The sequence below is a fragment of the Balaenoptera acutorostrata genome, chromosome 1, assembly GCF_949987535.1.
Source record: "Balaenoptera acutorostrata chromosome 1, mBalAcu1.1, whole genome shotgun sequence".
NCBI classification, from domain to species: Eukaryota; Metazoa; Chordata; class Mammalia; order Artiodactyla; family Balaenopteridae; genus Balaenoptera; species Balaenoptera acutorostrata.
In genome coordinates this window covers 110,192,650-110,216,927 of record NC_080064.1, presented here as the reverse complement: position 1 = coordinate 110,216,927, position 24,278 = coordinate 110,192,650, and the positions used below count along the sequence as shown (strand labels likewise).

Genomic DNA, 24,278 nt, shown 5'->3' with positions numbered 1-24,278 from the left:
AACTAGAGAAAGCCCTCGCACGAACTGAAGACCCAACACAGCCAAAAATAAAGAAATAAATAAATAAAGTAGCTATAAAATAAAAAAAAATAAAAAAAAAAAAAGTCAGAAGCCAAAAGAAAAGGAACCTGGAGGGTAATGAAGGGACCAGAAGAAAACGTCCAAAAAACTGCAATTAATATCTTCAGAAATCAAGAGAAAATATTGCACCCATGATAAAAGAAAGGATGCTATTTTTAAAAGGAACATTCAGAAAATAATAAAGACTTGTGCTCGCTTTGGCAGCACATATACTAAAGTTGGACGGTACAGAGAAGATTAGCATGGCCCCTGCACAAGGATGACACGTAAATTTGTGAAGTGTTCCAAATTTTTTTTTTTTAAAGGAAGAGAAAGTGAGGCAAGCGGACCCAAGGCCTGGGGTTGGCTGATGGTATGGAGTAGTTGACATTTCTCACTAGCTGATGGCATTTTATTTTATTTTATTTTATTTTATTTTATTTATTTATTTAATTTTATTTATTTATTTTTTTGGCTGCGTTTGGTCTTCGTTGCTGTGCGTGGGCTTTCTCTAGTTGCGGTGAGTGGGGGTTACTCTTCGTTGTGCTGCATGGGCTTCTCACTGCAGTGGCTTCTCTTGTTGCGGAGCACAGGCTTTAGGCACACGGGCTTCAGTAGTTGTGGCACGTGGGCTCTGTAGTTGTGGCACACAGGCTTAGTTGCTCCGCGGCATATGGGATCTTCCGGAACCAGGGATCAAACCTGTGTCCCCTTCATTGGTGGGCGGATTCTTAACCACTGCACCACCAGGGAAGTCCCTGTTCCATATTTTTTGTATAACTGATTCACTTTGCTGTACACCTGAAACTAATACAACACTTAAATCAACTATACTCCAATAAAAATTTTTTAAAAAAGAAAATAATAAAGACTTCTTGGAAATTAAAAATAAGAAGTGAGAAACTTCCCTGGCAGTCCAGTGGTTAACACTCCACCCTTCCATTGCAGGGGGCATGGGTTTGATACCTGGTCAGGGAACTAAGATCCCATATGTCTGTCCAGCCAAAAATAAATAAATAAATAAATAAAATAAATAAAAATAAAAATATGGAAGTGGAGGGAATTCCCTGGCGGTCCAGTGGTTAAGACGCGGCACTTTCACTGCATGGGCTGAGTTCGATCCCTGATCAAGTAACTAAGATTCCCACAAGCTGCACGGCATGGGCCAAAAAAACGAAGGAAAAAAATGGAAGTAGAAGTTAGTAATTTAATAAAAAAGATTCTAAGATAAAGTTGAAGAAATATCCTGGAGAGTAGAATAAAAATACAAAGAAATAGAAAATATGAAATAAATGTAAGAAAATAAGAGGTTCAGTCTAGGAGACAGAATATTTGGGTAAAAGGAGTTTTAGAAAGAGAGAAGAAATAAAATAGCCAGTGGGAAAATTATTAAAGAAATAATTCAATAACAATTTCCTGCACTGAAGGACATGAGTTTCCAGATTGAAAGGGCCCATTAAATGCCCAGCACATTAAATTTAAAAAAACAAAGAAACAAAAATTTTAAAAAATCAAACACCCAAGGGATTTTTTTTTTTTTCACCCAAGGGATTTTCATCATGGAATTTTAAAGTAAATATTAAGAGCAACTTCTAAAGTTTTCCAGAGAGAAAATCAGGTTGCATACAAAAGATACTCAGTTGCATATTCAGAATGGCATTGGATTTAATAATACTCCTAAAAACTAGAAAACAAGGGACAATGCCCTCAAAATTCTAAACAAACATTATTTTTAATCTAAAATTGTATACTCCGCCAAGATGTTTTCAGGCATGCAAAGACAGGAAATTTGCTTTCTGGGCTCCCTTCCTCAGGAAGCTAGTGGATGATGAATTCCACTAACACAGAGCATGAAACCAGGGAAAATCAGAACATGGTATCTAGGAGACAGAGGATCCACACAGAAGAGAAACAAAGGGATTCCCTGGATGACGGTGTAGGGAAGAGCCAGGACAACTTTGCAGCAGGCCTCATGCAACCAGCCAGATTGGAACAGAAGGCCATCACATGAGGTCATCAGGCTACCTACTTTGTTTGACAAATTTGAGAGGTTTACACTTCTAACAGAGGAAATGAAAATGAAACAAAGAAACAAAAGAGCCCAAGGCAATTATAAATTCTGGGAAAAACAAAACTGTGCATAAGAGTCAAATTTAATAGTGGCTTAATAGTGAACAGAGTTTACATAGTCATAATTATACAAACAGTAAATACCAATTTACCCAAAAATCATTGTCTACTATTGGAAGAGGAGTGTTGCATGTGGAGTAAAGAGCTAAATCCCAATCTTCTATCGTAAAAAGTGTACTAAGTGGGGCTTCCCTGGTGGCGCAGTGGTTGAGAATCTGCCTGCTAATGCAGGGGGCACGGGTTCGAGCCCTGGTCTGGGAAGATCCCACATGCCGCGGAGCAACTAGGCCCGTGAGCCACAACTACTGAACCTGCGCGTCTGGAGCCTGTGCTCTCCGCAACAACAGAGGCCGCGACAGTGAGAGGCCTGCGCACTGTGATGAAGAGTGGCCCCCGCTTGCCACAACTAGAGAAAGCCCTCACACAGAAACGAAGACCCAACACAGCCAAAATAAATAAATAAATAAATAATTTAAAAAAAAAAAAAAAAGTGTACTAAGTGAACTAGGGGTTTTATTGATTTTATTACCAAAATTTACAAAGCAACATTTCCTAAAAGCAGTAGGTTGGAGAAGTTTATTTTGTTTCTGATGAGCTATAGGTTTAGGGTTTTTTTCTCAAAAAACTGCAGATGGGCTTCCCTAGTGGTCCAGTGGTTAAGACTCTGCCCTCCCAATGCAGGGGGCACGTGTTCAAATCCTGTTTGGGGAACTAAGATCCCACATGCTGTAGCAGCATGGCCAAAAAAACTTAATTAAATAAATAAATAAAATGCGCAAAAAATGCTGAAATTTCCTACATCTATTATAGAATTTCATGGAGGTCTCTCTCTATATACATTAAAAGCAGCTATTAGAATTGTACAGGGAATTCTCTGGCGGTCCAGTGGTTAGGACTCCACACTTTCACTGCCAAGGGCACGGGTTCAATTCCTGGTCAGGAAAATAAGATCCAGGAAGCCTCGCAGCCAAAAAAAAAAGGAAGTGCATAAATTGTCATTCATCTCTCACACAATATGAAAACAGTGTTATCTCTGAAACAGCCTAAGTCGGTTTTACTTGTGATGGTGATTAAAAATGCAGATTAATTACCCCACCCAAGATGTACTGAACCAGTATATCTCTGAGAACCAGAAGTGACATATGACTGCATCTCCCAATGATTGTTAGGTGTCGTAATGGAATCTATTAGAAAAACACATTTTGGATTACTCTAATGTGTTTTCACATTATAATAATTTATTTTGCATCAAATTTGTCCTCTCAGGATAGGAAGTTACTTTCCTCATAACTCTGAGGTGCGTAAAGTGTTGATTCTATCAATATTTCAAACAATACCTCATTCTGTTGTTTCATCATTATAGTCTTAACTCATTTGTCATATAGCTCTGATTTCTCTATCCTGACTTATCAGATAATGGCCTTGTGTTTTATTCATATTTTAACTCCATTCCATTCTCAGGAATGTCAGTAAAAGAATATCTCACGGGACTTCCCTGGTGGTGCAGTGGTTAAGAATACGCCTGCCAATGCAGGGCACATGGGTTCGAGCCCTGGTCCGGGAAGATCTCACATGCCGCGGAGCAACTAAGCCTGTGTGCCACAACTATTGAGCCTGCGCTCTAGAGCCCTCACACCACAACTACTGAGTCCACGTGCTGCAACTACTGAAGCCCGTGCGCCTAGAGCCTGTGCTCCGCAACAAAGAGAAGCCACCACAATGAGAAGCCCATGCACCGCTACAAAGAGTAGCCCCTGCTCACCGCAACTAGAGAAAGCCTGCATGCAGCAACGAAGACCCAACGCAGCCATAAATAAATAAATTTATTTTAAAAAAAGAATATCTCACAAGTATTGTCAAAATATGACATTGTAGTATAAAATAAAATCTGAGGAAAAATATATTTTATAAAACTATATGAAAATTGACCAAACAAGGAAACAATAAAGACTAAAAAATATGAGCTAATTGCCAATTTAAGAAGGTTAAAAAAAAAAACAGCAGAGTAAACCCAAAGAAAATGGGAGCGTATAATAGAATTCCAGGCTGATGTTTATTTTCCATCAAGACTTTACATACAATTCCAATGTGGTTTTGTATCTATTGTTGCCAATTAGAAGCCTGTTGTCCAACCTTCTTTTTTTCTTTTCCCTTTTTTCTTTTCTTTTCTTTTCCTTCCTTCCTTCCTTCTTTCCTTCCTTCCTTCCTTCCTTCCTTTCTTTCATAGATTATCTTTTCATGACTCTAATGTGTGTAGGGGGATGATAAGAGAGGATGAATTTGGGGTATTTTGAGGTAAAAAGGACAGGACTTCAACATTGCTTAGCAGTAAGGATGGAAGAAAAGAGAAAAACAAAAGATGATTCACCCCCTTAGAAAAAAACGAAAACAAGAACAGGCAAGGGCATGGGGAAGAAGATGGGTTGGGTGTTGTGGGACATTTAATTAAAAAGTCCTGTATCTGGATGGCTCTATGGATTTGAAACTCTGGAATGCATTTCGACCTATAGGCTGAAGCTACAAATGCAGACGTCAGCAGCATTAAAAAATGACGGATGTTGGAGATCCAGAGAATGAGATGTTGGGGATGTTGAGAGAGAGAGGGCATAGAGTGAGAAGTAAGAAAGCCCAGGATGGAACTCCCAAGGAATACTAATGTTTAAGGAAAAAGCAGAGAAAGAGGAGCCTGAAAAGAAAGTTGAAATAGAGGGGCCAAAAAATGGGGGTGGAGAGTGGAGAGAGTGCCATCACGGAAACCAGGAGAAGAAACAAGTTTCAAGAAGAAAATGCTTAACAGGGCCAAATGCTATGGAGAGAGCAAGCAAGCTAAGGGTTAGAGTCGATAAGGAGGATGTCACTGGTGACCTTGGCAAGAGAGGTTTTTTCAGGGATGCAGGAGGTGGAGGAAGAGCGATTGTAACAGGCTGAGGGGTGAGCGGAAGGTTTGGAGGTGGAGAAGACTGCTCTTTGGAATAGCGGAGATGTGAAAAAGAAAGAGACCAGGGGAATTCGCTGGCAGTCCAGTGGTTAGGACTCCATGCTTTCACTGCCGAGGGCCCGGGTTCAATCCCTGGTCAGGGAACTAAGATCCCACAAGCCTCACAGCATGGCAAAAAAAAAAAAAAGAGAGAGAGAAAGAGACAGGGTGGTGGCTGAAAAAAGGAGTGGGGGATCTGATTGTCTCTTTTTAAAAATTTTTTATTGAAGTATAGTTGATTTACAACGTTGTGTTAGTTTCAGGTGTACAGCAAAGTGAATCAGTTATACATATACATATATCTACTCTTTTTTTTTTTTTTTTAAAGATTCTTTTCCCATATAGGCCATTACAGAGTATTGAGCAGAACTCTCTGTGCTATACAGCAGGTTCTTGTTTGTTATCTATTCTATATATAGTAGTGTGTATACGTCAATCTCAGTCTCCCAATTTATCCCTCCCCCCCATCCCCTGGTAACCATAAGTCTGTTTTCTACATCCGTGACTCTACTTCTGTTTTGTAAATAAGTTCAGTTGTACCCTTTTTTTAGATTCCACATATAAACGATATCTTATGATATTTGTCTTTCTGTGTCTGACTTACTTCACTCAGTATGACAATCTCTAGGTCCATCCATGTTGCTGCAAATGGCATTATTTTGTTCTTTTTTATGGTTTAGTAATATTCCATTGTATACATACCACATCTTCTTTATCCATTCCTCTACTGATGGACATTTAGGTTGCTTCCATGTCCTGGTTATTATAAATAGTGCTGCAATGAGCATTGGGGTGCATGTATCTTTTTGAATTATGGTTTTCTCTAGTATATGCCCAGGAGTGGAATTGCTGGATCATATGGTAGTTCTATTCTTAGTTTTTTAAGGAAACTTCCATACTGTTCTCCATAGTGGCTGTACCAATTACATTCCCACCAACAGTGTAGGAGGGTTCCCTTTTCTCCACACCCTCTCTGGCATTTATTGTTTGTAGATTTTTTGATGATGGCCATTCTGACCAGTGTGAGGTGATACCTCATTGTTGTTTTGATTTGCATTTCTCTAATAATTAGTGATGAAGAGCATCTTTTCATGTGCTTTTGACCATCTGTATGTCTTCTTTGGAGAAATGTCTATTTAGATCTTTTTTAATTGGGTAATTTGTTTTTTTGATACTGAGCTGCATGAGCTGTTTGTATATTTTGGAGATGAATCATTTGTCGGTTGCTTCATTTGCAAATATTTTCACCCATTCTGAGGGTTGTCTTTTTGTTTTGTTTATGGTTTTCTTTGCTATGCAAAATCTTTTAAGTTTAATTAGATCCCATTTGTTTATTTTTGTTTTTATTTTCATTACTATAGGAGGTGGGTCAAAAAAGATCTTGTCAAAGAGTGTTCTGCCTATGTTTTCCTCTAAGAGTTTTATAATGTTCGGCTTTACATTTAGGTCTTTAATCCGTTTTGAGGTTATTTTTGTGTACTGTGTTAGGGAGTGTACTAATTTCATTCTTTTACATGTAGCTGTCCAGTTTTCCCAGAACCACTTATTGAAGAGACTGTCTTTTCTCCATTGTATATTCTTGCCTCCTTTATCATAGATTAGGTTACCATAGGTGTGTGGCTTTATCTTTGGGCTTTCTATCCTGTTCCATTGATCTATATTTCTGTTTTTGTGCCAGTACCATACTGTTTTGATTACTGTAGCTTTGTAGTATAGTCTGAGGTCAGGGAGCCGGATTCCTCCAGCTCCATCTTTTTTAAAGAATTTTTTAAATTAATTAATTTATTTATTTATTTTGGCTGTATTGGGTCTTCGTTGCTGCGCGTGGGCTTTCTCTAGTTGCGGTGAGCGGAGGCTACTCTTCGTTGCTGTGTGTGGGCTTCTCATTGCAGTGGCTTCTCGTTGCGGAACACAGGCTCTAGGCGCGCAGGCTTCAGTAGTTGTGGCATGAGGGCTCAGTAATTGTGTCTCGCAAGCTCTAGAGCACAGGCTCAGCAGTTGTGGTGCACCAGCTTAGTTGCTCCATGGCATGTGGGATCCTCCCAGACCAGGGATTGAACCCGTGTCCCCTGCATGGGCAGGCAGATTCCTAACCATTGTGTCACCAGGGAAGTCCCGGTGATTTTATTTTTGAAAGACAACATGTGAGCTTTTCTGATTACAAAAGTAGTTACATATTCTTTTCATGCAACTCAGAAAGCACAGAAAGGACTTCCTTGGTGGTCCAGTGGTAAAGAATACACCTTACAATGCAGGGGACGCGGGTTCAATCCTTTGTCAGGGAACTAAGATCCCACATGCCGCGGGCAACTAAGCCCCTGCATCACAACTACTGAGCTTGTGCACCTCAACTAGAGAGCCCACATGCCGCAAACTGCAGAGCCCACGTGCTCTGGAGCCTGCGCACCACAACTAGAGAAGAGAAAACCCACACGCCACAACTAGAGAGAAGCCCACGTGCCGCAACAAAAGATCCTGTGTGCCGCAACTAAGACCGGATGTAGCCAAAAATAAATAATAAATAAACCTTAAAAAAAAAAAGCTCAGAAAAGTGAAAAGAATAGACAATTCTTCTATAAGCCCAGTTGACAGAGGTGACATCATCCTTATGTGATGGTCCTTTAATTCACCCACATGTATTTGAATAAAAATTGGCAACTTTGAAGGATGCTTGTTTCATTTCATACATCATGAGCATTTTCCCTTTCCATAAATAACCTATAATATTTTTGTTATTATGAAGGAAATATTCATCGTAAAATAAAACATCAACCAGCAAAGTATAAAGTCTCAGGTAAGGTTATTGATAGCGTGGACTTGATGTGTACATGCCAAGTGGAAAGCACTGGCAGAGCAGAAGCTGAAGACAGAAGAGACAGGAGAGAGGACATAACTGCTGCCAGGAGCAGCTGGAGGAGGTGGGAGGGGAGGGGTTCAGACTTCCTGAGGGCCTTGCCTCCCTCTGTAATGGTGACATCTTCTGCTGAAGAGTGACAGGGGAGTAAAGGAAGGTGTGATGAAGTCGTTGCTGCAGGGAAGTGGTGAGAGGGCTGCTGATAATGGGAAATAGCTGTTTTGTGGTGGCTCACATTCCAGTGAGATAGACTGGGTTTTGATCTTGGTTCTGACCCCTAATTAGCTAAGCGTCCTTGCTCAAATGACTTAACCTCTCTGAACCTGACAAGTTTAGATGCAAAAGCTGAAAAGGTAGATGGTTGAGAACCAATCCATGCTTGGGGTTTAGCCGGGCAAGTGTGGGGTAAAACGGAGCTGGGGAGATGATGTTATTGGCAAGATAGTGCTTTAAATGATAGGTTATGAGGTCTTTGCTCCTTAGAGATGGAAACTAAGCAAGGAAAAGCTACCAGTAAAAGAAATTGAGTTCAAAGAAGTAAAGTTATTTTTACATTTCCCTGTACTACAAAAGTAACATTCTGAAACATTTTCAAACATTCATAAAAGCAACACCTCCCCCCAAATCTGGGTTTCTATCCTCCAGAAATAAATACTAAGACATTTTCACCTCTGTCTTGGCAGGCCTCGTGTTAATCTTGGAAACAATAGGTATAATTAAACATTTAAGTGTCACCCATGCTATGCAGCCCAGGCCTCAGGAGCAGAAACTGACAGGCTACTTTTCTTTTATCAACAGGTTACAAAGGCCAGAGAAAAAACCATACTGAACAGATTAGGTCCAAGATGGTGGACAAAGTAGGCTAAAGGTCGCTGCTTTCCTTGCCTTGATTCATCTCTGTGTTTCCATACCAACCCCTGAGAACTGAAGGACACTTGCCCTGATTTATCTGTGTTTGCTTCAAATGTACCTGGTATTTGGCAGAGATGCTTTGCAGCTGTACTTTGAGAGATACAGTAGTCAACCGCCCCCCAAACCAAATCTGAATTGACCTGACCTCAGCAACCCACCTGCGTAGATGAAACCTGAAGGAGTCCGAGTGTTACCTTTGCTTCACTACCCTGCTAACATCTCCACCCAAAGGGGGCATTTGCACTTTACCAGAACAGTTTATGCCATGTGCAAAGGAATGTGGAAGACTGCACATGCCACAGCTGCCCCTGAAAATCCCTGCCCCTTTCCTAGAGCCCTGATGACTGTCTGCCTCCTAACCCTTAAAATTCCCTTACACCCCTCCCTTTAGGTAGAAGGTGCTTTTAGAACCCCCCTTCTCTGTTCTCTGGCCATTGCATAAAAGCCTGTCTTGCTTGCACCAAACTCAGTTTCATTATTGGCCACTCGAACTTGAGCAGGAAAGAAGACCTTGAATAGCCAGGGGGACTTGGGTTCAGCTAGGGCTCCAAGAGGAGAGGTTTGTGTCTAATTCAGTCGCAAGAGCATGGATTCTACAGCCAAACTTCCTGGGTACTGTCCTCCGCTCCATCACTCCCAGGCTGTAGAACAGTTCTCAGACTTTTTGGTCTTAGGATGTCTTTACCTTCTTAAAAACTGAAGATTCCCAAGAGCTTTTGTTTACATAAATCATATATATTGATATTTACTATATTAGAAACTAAAACAGAAAATTTTAAATATTAATCCATTAAGAAATAGCAACCATAAACCTATTACATGTTAACATAATTCAGTTTTCATGAAAAATAACTATATTTTCCAAAATAAAAATGTAATGAGAAGGATACACTGTTTTACATTTTTGCAAGTCTCTTTAACAGAATATAGCTGGATTCTCATATCTGTGTCTGCATTCAGTCTGTTGCAAAATGTTGCTGTAAATCCAGCCTCACAAATATGTTGTTAAAAAAGGGAGGACGGGCTTCCCTGGTGGCGCAGTGGTTGAGAGTCTGCCTGCTAATGCAGGGGACACGGGTTCGAGCCCTGGTCTGGGAGGATCCCACATGCCGCGGAGCGGCTGGGCCCGTGAGCCACGGCTACTGAGCCTGCGCGTCTGGAGCCTGTGCCCTGCAGCGGGAGGGGCCGCGATAGTGAAAGGCCCGCGCACCGCGATGAAGAGCGGTCCCCGCACCGCGATGAAGAGTGGCCCCCACTTGCCGTAACCAGAGAAAGCCCTCGCACGAACTGAAGACCCAACACAGCCAAAAATAAATAAATAAATAAATAAAGTAGCTATAAAATTAAAAAAAAAAAAAAAGGGAGGAATATTTCAAATCCCTTTTCCAACAGCTGTGGATATTTTTGATACTACACCAAACCTTGATACACAGTGGTTTCTAAAAGATTAGTCACAATGTGGAATCCAAAACCGTATCAGTGAACTTTTTGCAATCTGTTACATTTGAATCCATTGCTTTTTTTTTTTTTTGCATTTGAAATGGATTATTTGGAGAATATTGGTTCACTGCATAATGCAGATCTTCCTAATGTTGGCACATGACAATATACAATTTTGATACATAATAGAAATTAATGTCATCCATCTAAAAGATTTTGAGAATGTCAAGTTCACTGTGGCACACGTAAGTTTTCCAAAATTCAAAATTTCACTCGAGAACTCAAATTTCATCACAGACAACAAAAACCGTAGTTGTTTTTCCTGAAATGAGGCTCACTTCATTTATTTTTGAGACAGTGTTTGCCAAACATCCAGGTCTGAGTAACCATAGCTTGTCTGGCAGCTGTTCAAGTAAAGATGTTATTCTGTGAAGAAGTGGCTAGTTCATCTCACGACTCAAAAAGCCGCACAAGCGCCCTTCCCCAGGTCAATCACTGTACTCCAGGATGCGGCCAAGTGCTCTACGGGTATTTCCCACTTTACCTCCGACATATTAAGTACGTAAACTCAAGGGCTGAGATTTAATACAATTACTTTGTTTTAACACTTCATCAGGGACGGTTTTTGTGTTTTTTCAAGCCAGGAGTGTACGGGGGTGACGGACACAATGACCGCCAGCACAGCGTGGTACCATCGCCTTGGATTCGTGCTAAGGCACCAACACTGTCACCCCCACTGCTCTGGCATCAGTGCCAGTGTCAACGCAGTGGAAGAGGCGAATAACATCATGGCATAGTATCATTATGAGAATAGTTTTGACCTCACGAACCCCCTGAAAGGGTCTTGGGGACCCTTAGGGGTTCACAGACCACACTGTCAGAACCATCACTGTAGAGTAAGTTACCTACCTTCTCTGGCTTTCAGTTTCCTTATTTATAAAACAGAACTAATAATGCTACAGCTACTAGCTCTTAGGGTTGTTGCGAAAGCTAAATGATTTAAAACATGTGAAGCATTTAGAATAGTCCCTGGCACATTGTGTTATGCAAGCATTTGCTAATATTATAATCATATATGCAATGCCATTAAATGTTCTTCCAAAGTAAGTTTATTGATAGTGTGTTATTCCATAATAATGTAACGTAACTGCTGGGCCTTACGTTGCTTTCAGTTTTTCATCGCCCTGTACATGTCTTTGGCACATCACTGGGTATTTAGAGTAAGTTCCTGAAGTGGAATTGCCCAGAGTACACACGTTGTTCACAGTACTGTTGAAAAGCACACATGGAGTATTAATGTGGGAGATCTGAAAAGAAAGGTCCATGGGCCAAGTGAGTATTTGACTCCAGCAGGGAGCATTTCTTAAGGTGGACATGATCCAGGGTATTGCCGTTGAGTACAAAAGATTATGAACTGTGATGATGATCTCTGAATTGGAAGAGGCCAAGGTGTTGGCTGAGTCATCCTCATGAACACTGAAGTCACCCAGTTGGTATGCAGAGGACCAGAGACTGGGACACAGGTCCCATCATGACTTGATGGGCAGACTTCGCCAGAACATGATTTTGCTGGGGAACTACTCGCAAGCCCAGGAAAGCCAAAGTGACCAATTTCTTTATAACCAACACCTATAAAAGATTCCCAAGCCCTAGATGATGAGACATTTCTTTCAAGTAATATTTGATTCAAAACAAAACTAGTCTCCCCCTAAAATTTAGACACAAGCATTTACAAATTCATTATTCAGAAATGGAACTCATCCAATATGAATATAATGTAAGCACAAAGTAGGTTTTCTAGCTTCATTTGGTGGAAGCTTGTTTACATTCAGGCTTTAAGGTCTGACTTCAGGATACTGGAAAAGAAATTCATGGAATCTTGGCCCAGGCAGAAGTAGTAGTACAGTGAGGGCTTCCCTGGTGGCACAGTGGTTGAGAATCCACCTGCCAATGCAGGGGAGACGGGTTCGAGCCCTGGTCTGGGAAGATCCCACATGCTGCGGAGCAACTAAGCCCATGCACCACAACTACTGAGCCTGCGCTCTAGAGCCCGCGAGCCACAACTACTGAGCCCGTGTGCCTAGAGCCTGGGTTCCGCAACAAGAGAAGCCACCACAATGAGAAGCCCACGCACCACAACGAAGAGTAGCCCCCGCTCACTGCAACTAGAGAAAGCCCACGCAGCAACGAAGACCCAAAACAAGCAGCCAATAAAAAAAAAAAAAAGTAGTACAGTGAAAGGAGGGTTTTTTTTCAATAAACAATGCCATAACAAATGGTTTTCCATATTAAAAAATTGAAATTGGATCCCTTTCTCAGTGTACACAGAAATCAATTCTAGATGGAATAAGGAATTTCTATGTGAAAAGCAAAACCATAGAACTTTCAAAAGAAAACAATTATTTTTCTGACCTAGGGAAGAGTGTGCTGGATGCACAAACACTAACCTTGAAAGAAAAGATTGAGAAATTTGACATTAAATGTAAGAATTTTGGTCACTAAAGGATACCTTTAAAAAAAGTGAAAAGAGGGCTTCCCTGGTGGCGCAGTGGTTAAGAATCCACCTGCCAATGCAGGGGACACGGGTTTGAGCCCTGGTCCAGGAAGATCCCACATGCCGTGGAGCAACTAAGCCCATGCGCCACAACTACTGAGCCCGCGCACCGCAGTGAAGAGTAGCCCCCACTCGCCGCAACTAGAGAAAGCCCGCGTGCGGCAACGAAGACCCAACACAGCCAAAAATAAAATAAATTAAATAAATTAAAAAAAAAAAAAAAGACCATGAGTTATCATTTTATCCTCACCAGTTTGGAAGAAATTAAGAACTTTTAATGATCCCAAGGGCTGGAAAGGATGTGGTCAATAGGAATTCTTATACTGCAGGAAGGAGTGCAAATTCATACAACCACTTTGAAAAACAATTCAGCATTATCCTGTAAAGTATCCTACAGAAACTCTTGTACAGGTGCATCCAGAGAGGTGTACGAAAAATTCCATTGTCATCCTGTTGGTAATAGAAAAATAACTGGAAGCAATGCCAGATTCATCCACAGGAAAATGGAGATTGTAGAATATTCACATAATATATATACACCCATGAAATATGAACAAGCAGCAGCTATGTGCAGCAACTCTGATGAACCTCAGAAACAAAACATTTGTTAAAAAAGAGAGTCCTGGGGGCTTCCCTGGTGGCACAGTGGTTGAGAATCTGCCTGCCAATGCAGGGGACACGGGTTCGACCTCTGGTCTGGGAAGATCCCACATGCCACGAAGCAACTGGGCCCGTGAGCCACAATTACTGAGCCTGCGCGTCTGGAGCCTGTGCTCCGCAACAAGAGAGGCCGCGATGGTGAGAGGCCCGCGCACCGCGATGAAGAGTGGTCCCCACTTGCCACAACTAGAGAAAGCCCTCACACAGAAACTAAGAACCAACACAGTCATAAATAAATAAATTAAATAAATAAAAGAGAGTCCTGGAAGTCTCACAGTATAAACTATTTAAAAATTTTTTTTGGCCATGCCACTCAGCTTGTGGGATCTCAGTTCCCCGATGAGGGACTGAACCCGGGCCCCAGCTGTGAAAGCGCCGAGTCCTAACCACTGGACCACCAGAGAATTCCCTAAAACTATTTTTATAAAGCTCAAACACATACAAAACTAAACATTCTCGTCAGAAATCTTTATGTATATGAGAAAACTGTGAAGGGGAAAAAATAATAAATGTGAAATTCAAGATAATAGTTATGTCTGAGGGGGCTGTAAAGAGGTGGGTTCAAGAAGGCATAGGTGAGGGAGGAGATACGGGGACATATGTATATGTATAACTGATTCACTCTGTTATAAAGCAGAAACTAACACACCATCGTAAAGCAATTATACTCCAATAAAGATGTTAAAGGGCTTCCCTGGTGGCGCAGTGGTTAAGAATCTGCCTGCCAATGCAGGGGACACGGGTTCGAACCCTGGTCTGGGAAGATTCCACATGCTGCGGAGCAACTAAGCCCGTGAGCCACAACTACTGACCCTGCGCATCTGGAGCCTGTGCTCCGCAACGGGAGAGGCCGCGACAGTGAGAGGCCCGCGCACCGCGATGAAGAGTGGCCCTCGCTTGCCGCAACTGGAGGAAGCCCTCGCACAGAAACGAAGACCCAACACAGCCAAAAATAAATTAATTAATTAATTAATTAATTTTAAAAAAAAAGATGTTAAAAAAAGGCATAGGTATGTGACAAGGTGTTAGGAATATTCCAGCTCTTACATTGAGTGGTTTCAGATATGTCAGTTTTCTTACACTTCACAATTTATATATAGGTTAAGTATTTCATGTGTAAAATATTATTTACCTCTTCAAATATAATAAACAAAGGGGGAGATTATGTGAATTGTGCATTCTAGTCCATGCCCCACAAAAAACCTTCCTCTAAATTTGGTGCTCCAAGGAGACACATGTTTCTCCTTCACAGATCCCACCTTGTGAAAGTCAGGCCTCAAAGATCCCTGACCTCTGGTGTTGACTGTTGCCGACTCTTCCACCTCCATCTCCTGCCACTCGCCCAACCGGTCCCTGAGTGACACAGCGCCTCCGCGCCAGCAGCACACACTGTTCCTGCGGGCTGGGGGCATCCCCATCTCCTGCTCGCTGGCTGATGAGGGCTCAAACGTTGCCTCCAGGAGCCTTCCCGGAGCCTGCAAGGGTTTGGCGCTCTCTCCTCATCATTTCCACAGTGCCTGTTCAGGCCTCTCTTTGGGCACTTATTAGACGCAGGTAACTGCTCATTTACAGGCTGGCCCTTCCGGTTTATACACATGGGGAAGGAGCTGGAGAGATAACAAGTGATACAGCAAAAAAGGCCAGAGGCCAGTGCTGTTTTCTATTCACCTCTGTGGCCCCAGTGCCTAGCACAAGTGGCTCTCAGCAAAGTTTCTCCTAAGGAAGGATTGTCAGGGGTGGAGATGGGCAGAAGGGGAATGGTCACACTCAAAGCTACCGCTGTTTGAAGCAAAAAAGAAAAAAAGTTGCCAAGCTTTATTTAGGTTGCAGTGGTCACAGACAGCACATCTAACTCTCTACCCCACCCCGCCCCACTCGGCCCCACACAGGCTCAGCTCCCTTTTCCCTCCAGTCTCACTTCTTGTCCTCCTCCTTCTTGTCCTTCTTGCCATCCTTGGTGGCCTGGGAGGCCAGGGAGCCCATGGCATTTCTAATGGCCTCATTGTTGGGATCCACGCCTGGAAGGTTCTCCAGGACACTCTGAAGGAACTCGGGGTCCTGCATCACGTCATAATCATCCTCCTCCTGAAAAAGGGCGGTGTCAGCTCGGGGCAGCGGGGGTAGGCTGGCCGGGGAGCCAGCAAGTGTAAGAGACGGGAGCGCACCTGACCGGCGGTGGAGGGCACCTCTGGCCAAGGATAGGAAGGAGGATTTGGGAAGATACCCAGCGCCTATACACAGTATGAACTCAAACATTTATTTTAGTTTAATTTTTCGGCCCCACTGGCGCGGCTTGCGAGATCTTAGTTCCCCGACCAGGGATCAAACCCAGGCCCCCAGCAGTGAAAGTGCCGAGTCCTAACCACTGGACCACCAGAGAAGTCCCCCAAACATTTATTACTGATCAATTAGAGGAGAAGCCTGAGAACTTTGCTTTCTGAGCTCAAAGGATAAAAATAGATGCCATCACCTTTAGGTTTCCTGCTGTCAGACACCCACTCCCCCCTTTTTTTTTTCGTGGACCCTTTTTTCACCCTCCTGGGAAGATGATAACACTGAGTATTGTCCAGACTGCTCCCACCAGCAAGGAAGGAAAATTACAAAATACTAGGACACCTCTCCAACTCTGGCCACTAGCATTCTTGCCTTAGCAAGGTTGACACACAAGAAATGTACATCCATGTGTTTCTTTCCTTCTGCTCCTGCAAGAGCTCATCTATGAAACCCCAAGAGAGGAATGGTCCCAGGCCTAGTGGGCTGAGGATCTGAACACAAGGGGATTTTAAGCCTGATGGGGCAGGGAGTTATTGCTGGCCCTCACCTTGGTGGGCTCAGATGTGTCCATGGCTGAATTGGCGTCAATGTCAGCTGATTCTGCCTGGCCAAATTCTGAGGAAAAGAGGTCAGTCCATTCAGTTTCATGTCCTCATCCAATCTCTCTGCCTCAGCACGACCACCCAGGTTCTGGCTCACCTGCACCCTGTAGGGACATCTGCATCGCATATGCAATCTGTTCTTCCTCGGTCATACTGCTTAGGTCAGGGAGCCCGGTGCGGCCAAACTCCTGCTGGCTGATGGTCATCTTCAGCAGGGCATCGTCCGAGTCTGGGAAAAGGGAGAGAGCGGCGGGGTGGAACCATGCCATATTCCACAAAGACCCACCCCCAAGCCCACGTGTTCCCACACTGCCAGACCCCCCACCCCCATCTACACCAGGCCTCCACTGAGCACCCCGCAGTCCCGGGACTTCAGATTCCACCTCTTTCACCTTCAGTCCCCGTCGTAGCGATTCCAGCCTCAGCGGCAGAGGCGGCAGCTGCCCGCCGCGCCTCCTCCTCCTGCCGCTGCCGCTGCTCTTCCATAGAAACACGAAGGGCCTGGCCAAGGGCAGGGAAAGTCAGACATTCTCCGGCCCTGGGCGCTGGGGAAGGCAGCTGGGGAAGGCAGCTGAGGGGTGGGAACAGACCGTAAAGGGGGAGCTTCTGGTTTATACACATGGGGAAGGGGCTGGAGAGATAACAGGTGATACAGCAAAAAAGGACGGACTTGGGAGAAGTCTGGGGTTGAACGGGGAGGAGCGAACAAGAGAGAGTCTGACATTGGTGCCCCTAGAGATCAGACAGAACTGTGGGGAAGAGGGACCAAGAGGGGGTCTGGGAAAACGAGCAAGGGTATCAGGACTGTCTAGCCCTAGAGAAGCTATGTGCCGTGTGGGCCAGTAGAGGAGGACAAAGAAGGTCCCCTGAGGTCAACGTCTGCTCACCAAGGCCAGCTCAGGATCAGCACTGGGATCCACTCCAAATTCAAAGTCACTGGCACCCAGACCCAGCATGGCACCGCCTTCCCCAGCCAGAATCGGAGAACTGATGAGGGCATCAGCCAAGCTGGGCCCAGGAGGCACTGTCACCAGATGAGAACCTGTTCCGTCTTTGCCATTCAATGTGTTTACAAAGGCGGTCAGCTTTTCTGTGTTCACCTCCTGGGGAGGGAAGAATATAGGAGGCGCTCCTTCTCGCCCTGCTCCCCATTCTCTGCCATGTCAGCTCCTGTCTGTAGCTACTCTCCCACATGCAGACACTCCTCTGGGTAAGGACTGTTCTCTGTTTACAACCACAGCAGTCAGTGCCCCCCGACCGGTCCTTACTCACCTCTTCCCCAAAATTGATAATGTCAACATTTACTTTCTCCTTCTTGAGGCGTTTAGCCAGTTTCACCAGCTGGGAGGAAGGGGAGAGAAATAAGGAAATCTATTCCGTACCATAATGGGCGATGACACACCTCACAAAAGCATACAGGAACTGGTAGACCTCTCCTAGGTCCCCCGACAGAAACACTGAGTTCTGCACATCCTCCTTTCCCCAAAGTGATGAACCCAACGCCTCTCTAGCTCTCCTAAGGGCCAACAGACCCCATTCCCAAACATGTGGTGCCCAAATTCCCCAGCTACCACCTGGACTCACATCCTTCTCATTGTCCTCCACGGGGCTTCCCACAAAGGCAATGATTCGCATCTTGTGATTCTTGCCCTGTCGGTGCTTCAGGGCCAGCTTGAAAAGGAAGAGGAAGTTGCTGGAGTCAGCCAGAGGAATCACCCAGCTCTTTCCTGTTACTCTGTTCTTTTTCTTATGGCTTCTGTGTACCTCGAGCCTACCATCATGCTCACACCAGGTCTAAACCCCCTCCTACACCCTTCCCTTCTTGCTGTGCCTCTCTGTGGCTAAGGAAGAGGGGTTAATTCTCAATTCTAGGGATGTTTCCCTTCATGATCTTCACCGATCCTGGGATTCATCCCATCATATCCTTTCTACTCCTTTCTCTAGGTCACCTCTCCTCCCTTGCGCTGGTTCTAGCTCAAGAGTCCAGGGGAAAAATGAACAAGGGTGGAGGCAGAAGCCCAGAGCAAGGAGGAACCACCAAAGGGATCCAGCAGGACTCACATGGGCCACGCGGATGCCAGTGCAGAAGGTGATCTTGCCCTTGGGTTGGACAGTGTGGAGCTTAGACAGGATGCGGCCGGTGTCAGGGGTGAGTGTGGTCAGCACTTCACAGTCACTGGGATGTGGGGAAAGCACCTTCTGTGATTTCAGGTCAGGACAAGTGCCTCCAAACTGTGCTTGACTAATCTTTTCTTTAGGGACCTTGATAATAACTGTAATCTTTATTTTTCTTAATCAAATATCTAGTGTTTAGAGAGTGGATCTTATAAGTTCTCATCACAAGGAAAAAAATTTGTAACTATGTGAGACATGGGTATTAATTAAACTTACTGTGGTGATCATTTTGCAATATACACATTTCTCAAATCATTATCTTGTACACCTTGAACTTCATGTCAATTATATCTCAATAAAACTAGAGAAAAACATCTAGTGTTTAGACATGAAACACAGAAAATAAGAAGTGGTTGATTTTGTGAGAAACTTGCCCTCTTCCTCCCAATATTACCCCCAACCTCTCTCATGTTACTTTGCTCTCAGAGCCCTGGGAATCCTCTACAGTAGCTGGATGCTCCTTCTTATCTCTCCTACCCTCTCCATTTCTAGACCCATTTTCTAGCTAATAACACGTATACCGGGATGGGTGGTCACTCATTTGAGGATTATCAGTTCCTAAAACAAATCACTTTTGGGGTAATAGGCTGTGTGATATACGCCCTGGGGCTCTGACCCAAAACCGCTTTTTACTGCCTTTAAAATACACTGTGGGAACTTCCCTGGCGGTCCAGTGGTTAAGACTCCACGCTTCCACTAGAAGGGGCACGGGCTTGATCCCCGGTCAGGGAACTAAGATCCCACATGCCGCGCAGTGCATCCAGAAAAAAGAAAAAATACACTGTGAAATTTTACCCCAGGAGATTTAGCTTCATAACTATATTAAATTCAGGTTAATATTAAAAACTAGTTGCTGTTTATATTTATACTGAACAGTGAAGAAGGTAGTCTAGGAAGTTCTCACGAAAGCCTCATGGAATCTACAAAAGGGTAGCAACCTGGGCACCACAGTGGGTCACAAACAGGAAACACCCCCACCTCCCCCAAACCCCTCCTGCTCTGCCCCACGTACTTGGCCAGTGTGATGAGGCCCACGTTGTTCTCAGGGTTGCTACGGGTCTTGGAGTGACAGACTATGTTGACGGCATCCTGCTGGGCCTGTAGCCGGGTGGGTAGGAAGTCCCCGTTCCGCATATACTCGCTGTTGTCCACGCTGTCAGATTAGGGTGAAGGAGGAGAGAGAAGACACACTGCAGGATCTCTCTGAGACATGCTCTCCAGTTCCAGGGACCCCCACCTCCTTCAACAACTCTCCCGTGAGGGGCACTGTGGTGTATGGCAGCGGCTCTCAGTCTTTGCGGAACAGAGAATCACCTGCAACCTTTTTTCTTTTTCTTTTCTTTTTATGCAGATGACCAAGCCTTCTTCTAGACTTACTGCCTCAAAATAACCAAAGGAGGAAAAACTTTTTAAGTCTCCACAAGTGATAATGCAAGTACCCAAGGCTGCGAGCTACTAATGTACCACAACCACCTTCTTATAAGGTGCATTAAGTGTTATTAATCATGGTCATGGAGGAACATGCTGTCTGCTATTAAAATAGGAGTATTCCAAAGGTAGGCAATGAAGAGGGCAACTTAAAAATATTTGTAAAATATTTGTAAAATAACACACACTTGGCAGCACTGAGTGCAGGAAGGCACAATGTAATTATCTGGTTAAATGTTTAACAGCTTTGGCAGCTGGACTGAACTGCAAAAATGAGGTTTCATAGATTTGGGGGTCTCGCCTATACTCTCCCTGCAATTTTTCACAATCGCGAAGAATCCAAATAACATGAAATACAAGGGCCAGCTTCCTGGAGACCAAAAGAAGGCAGGTAAGTGAAGCAGTTATATACACCCCAGCAGAGAATCAATTCTTGATGAACTGAGGTCCCTTAGAACTCTAAAAGGAAGCAGTGTCCTCGATGTGACACCTCATTTCTATTGGCAAGCAATATATGGGCTTGGGGGCAATTTTTTTCTTTAGTATCCTTTGCCTGGGAATAAATACAAATCAAAAATGACGAAGAGAGGTAATTAAGAAGCTACTGGAAGACAAGTAGAAAGGGAGGGAAGGGCACTGTTCAGGCACAGGCTCAAATCTCCACTCTGCTACTTACTTGTTCTGAGATCCTGAGGAAGCTACTTAATTTCTCTAAGGTCCAGTTACCTCATCTGTAAAATGGGTTTTATTATACCTACACTCATAGGGTTGCTATGAGGATTAAATGCATGGAAAGCACTTAGCACAGTGCCTAACACTAAGCATGAAACACAGACTAGTTCTTATAGTGGAAATTCAATCTATATGAAGGAGGTCAAGGGCAGACTCTACTGACCATGCATTACATTCTTTTTTCCCTGATACACCGTTTCCAATTACTTTCCCAGCAGGGAAGTAACTGCCTTTCCAGCTTCAAATACAGCAGGTGAGTCCAAATATAAAAACAATGGAAGCTTTGAGGATCATCCAGATGGAATAGCTACTAAGTATAAAGACTGTGGGCAAGACCAGCGGATGGATGAGGGCTGGAAGGAAGGTGTCAGAGGAAGAAGAGGGGCCTGAGAGGGAGGGAGAACCCACAGTGCAGAACATGGCGGTAGTCCTCACACTGTCATGTGTGCATCAGAACCACTTGGAGGATGAAGGTGGTGCTGGTAGTGTTAAAAACACAGATGCCTTCACAACTAGGTATGCATCCCTAAAAAGTGCGCTGTTTAGTTTTCCCAATGTTGAACTTTATATGAATGGAATAACATATGTATTTCCTGTGACTACTTTTTGCGCAATGGTATGTTATTTTTCCCAACAAAAATTCATATCAAAAAGGGCTTACGATATTATCCAGCTATTCCATAAAGCCTTCATTTAAAAAAAGAATACAGATGCCTAAACTTCCCTGGCTGGGTGTCTGATTCAGCAGATCAAGAGTAGAGTCAAATATACACAATTTTTTAATGAACTCCTCCAGAGAATTCTGATGCACAGCAAAGCATGAGAAAAGGAGTGGCTCTCATTGTTATTCTAAGGCTGGGCTAGTACAATAGGCCACCAATACGTCTCTCTGGACCTAATCTTTCCTCCTATACATCAAGCCAGATCAATATTCTTAAATTCCATTCTGTATACAGCTCTGCCTCGACCAACCTCAGAACTTTTTCAGTAGTCCTGTACTGAAGGGTATAGGATGGAACTCAACATCCTCAGCCTGACATTTGTGGTCTTCTACCTGGTTGTATCTACCTTTCTCTAAAAAAAAGGAACTACCTTAAACCAACAACCTAATAATAAAGTCATTAGTCTATTTCCTACTTCCTAAACATGCCCTGATAATTTACACTTCAGCAGCTTTCTTTATGCCCTTCTCCCTACCCATAATGGGCTCTCCTTAACATTTGTCTAAGTCTCTTCAAGGTCCCTCTTAATTCTTTCTTGAGGACTCCTCAAGCCCATGGCAACTAACAGATGTACAGTGCTGTACAGTTTACAGTCCACCATGACCTACATTTTGCCTACCTGTGCTACAAGTAGATGTTACTATTATAATCTCATTTTATAGATAAAGTGAGAGATTTACTACGTTCTCAAGAACATGCAGCTGGTAAGTACTAAAAACACAGGTTTTTGGACTCCAAACCTGTCCTCTTTCTACTCTTAACATGCTCTCTCCCACAGGCTGCCATATTTAGCAAATGAAAATATAGGACTCCCAGTTAAATTTGAATTTCAGATAAACAATAACTTTTTAGTATAAGTATATCCCACGCAATATTTGTGACATACTTATAGCCACTTTTTGATATTAAAAACTACTGTTTATGTGAAATTCAAATTTAACTGGGCATCCAGCATGTTATCTGGCAACGCTATCCTTCTGGCAAAAAGAAAACTCCTAGGTGTCTGTTCCATGCAATTGGAGATTTGTGTGTGTTTGTGTACTATTCTGTTTTCATTCTATGCTCACACTTAGAAGAAACTCTTGAAATCTTGCAAAAGTTTGGTCCTCAGCTTCTAATCTGACTCCCAATAGCTACTCAGCCAAGTCTGAGACTGATGAAGAGAGCTAGCTCACTGGATAAAAGCCTCTGTGTCAAATAATCCTGGGTTTAAACCTTGGCTTCACCACTTAATTAGATGTATGACTTTGTATAAGTCATTTAAAATTGCCAAGACTTGGTATCCTCATCTGCAAAAGGGAGCGATGTTTACCTTGAGGTACTGCGAGGTTTAAGGCAGATAAAGTAAATTAAATGTCTGACACTTCGAAAGCAATCTATAAAGAGTACCTCTGAAGATGATACAGGGGAAGGCAATGGAGTTAGAGACGAGTGAATGGGGCGGGGAAGGGATTTATCATCTCTCTTTCTAACATCCATCATTCTGAAAAGAAGAGAGGAGGGCAGAAGACTATCACGATGAGTCCGAGAAGCGGGACTCTGGCTAAGACAGGCCTGGGCTGGGCTAGAGAAGACGAAGCTGGAATAGAGAAAGGCAGCAGGGCCGATCAATGACTGTCCGCGAACTGAGGGTTAAGGGGAGTACCCCGGGCCTGTCCTCCGGGAACTACCTCCGGGGCCCCAGGATGACTCAGGGAGTCGATGGGGCTCCTTCCCTCCCGGCCCAAGGCCTCATCTCGCCCATCAGGCGCGCTCACCCACCCGAGGCCCGCCCGGCCTCCGAGCTACACGCGCCCCCGACCTAGTCCCGCTCCACACGGGGGCCCGAGGTAGCTACTCACCAAACCATAGTGCTTTCCAACACCATCTTGCCGCCTTCCTCCCTCCCAGACCGGTTCTCCTGGACCACCTAACAACAACTCCTCCAATTGGCCCAGCGCTCATCACCAATCACTGATCTCAGCTCCGCCAGCTGGTTCCGCCTCCATTCTCCGCGTTGCGTTCTGGGAGTTGTAGGCGCCGCCAAAATAAAAGGGACGTTTGGGGCGGGGTGGGTGGGTGGTGTTGGGGAAGAGGCGAGATAACCTGAAAAAGAGGGTCCCACCTCCACCTGCCCTGCCGTTCAGGTTTTCTGGTGGGGTTCCCTGCCGACAGGATCTAAGAGAAGCTGTGGAGGAACCTTTGAAAGTTCTGTGGCTATGTCTGTTCCAGCATCAGCATTTTAAAAAAGTGGTGGGATGACTAGTGACTTTCCAGCTCACTCTGTTCCCCATGGCACTTTGTTCATCAAACTACTAAGCCCTTATGCCCCTGAATTGCATTTGCTTGTGTATCTATCTTTCCCACTGCATTAAGGCAGGAAAGGTGGCAATCTCTGCTATCCCTGAGTCCACTACATAGCCTGACACATGGTAGGAATGCAGAAAAAGTTTGACGAATCAATAATTTTAACTAATCTCCCGAAGAATGGGAGACAACCTAGTCAACGGTTTTGGTTTCTTAATTAAGAATTACATTAAAAAATGCCTTGGCTGGGAATTTCCTGTCGGTCCAGTGGTTAGGACTCTGCGCTTCCACTGCAGAGGGCACGGGTTCCATCCCTGGTCAGGGAAGTAAGATCCCACATGCCACCGCGCGGCCAAAAATAAAATAAACAAATAAATGCCTTGGCTTACCTTCCCCTACACACACACACACACACACACACATCAAAAGTAAAACCGGAAATTCCAGGTCTCTATCTTGAAGGAAGCGGGGA

The 24,278-nt window shown here is 44.0% G+C and overlaps 1 protein-coding gene and 1 non-coding gene across 7 annotated transcripts; one reads left to right on the top strand and one right to left on the bottom strand.

Annotated features, from left to right (window-relative positions):
- Positions 1-269: 269 nt before the first annotated feature.
- Positions 270-375, top strand: LOC130705945 (U6 spliceosomal RNA). The gene has a single exon (XR_009006340.1). It is a non-coding gene; the product is annotated as a U6 spliceosomal RNA (small nuclear RNA).
- An 11,138-nt stretch (positions 376-11,513) lies between these two features.
- On the bottom strand, positions 11,514-23,470 carry PSMD4 (proteasome 26S subunit ubiquitin receptor, non-ATPase 4). Of its 6 annotated transcripts, none has more exons than XM_057543001.1 (10): positions 23,362-23,402; positions 19,651-19,791; positions 18,525-18,639; positions 18,048-18,134; positions 17,736-17,804; positions 17,351-17,566; positions 16,847-16,964; positions 16,561-16,692; positions 16,409-16,476; positions 11,514-11,642 (listed from the first exon to the last, which is right to left on the bottom strand). In XM_057543001.1, exons 1-10 carry the CDS (start codon positions 23,385-23,387, stop codon positions 11,589-11,591), a joined length of 1,026 nt encoding a protein of 341 aa, XP_057398984.1. In that variant the 5' UTR covers positions 23,388-23,402; the 3' UTR covers positions 11,514-11,588. The 6 variants fall into 6 exon arrangements, with proteins under 6 accessions (XP_057398984.1, XP_007178101.1, XP_057398973.1 ...); XM_007178039.3 differs by lacking the exon at positions 11,514-11,642 and adding an exon at positions 15,387-15,672; XM_007178040.2 differs by lacking the exon at positions 11,514-11,642 and adding an exon at positions 15,394-15,672 and having other exon boundaries at positions 16,856-16,964.
- Between the last annotated feature and the right edge of the window lie 808 nt (positions 23,471-24,278).

What these genes read in the sequence shown, in the direction of transcription:
- PSMD4 (XM_007178039.3), bottom strand. Translation starts at nt 23,387, where the DNA reads ATGGTGTTGGAAAGCACTATGGTTTG. An exon ending in TTGGAAAGCACTATGGTTTG is followed by an intron (nt 19,792 to 23,361) that starts GTGAGTAGCTAC and finishes CTAATCTGACAG; the next exon opens with CGTGGACAACAGCGAGTATA. An exon ending in ACACATCTGAGCCCACCAAG is followed by an intron (nt 15,673 to 16,408) that starts GTGAGGGCCAGC and finishes GCCCTTTTTCAG; the next exon opens with GAGGAGGATGATTATGACGT.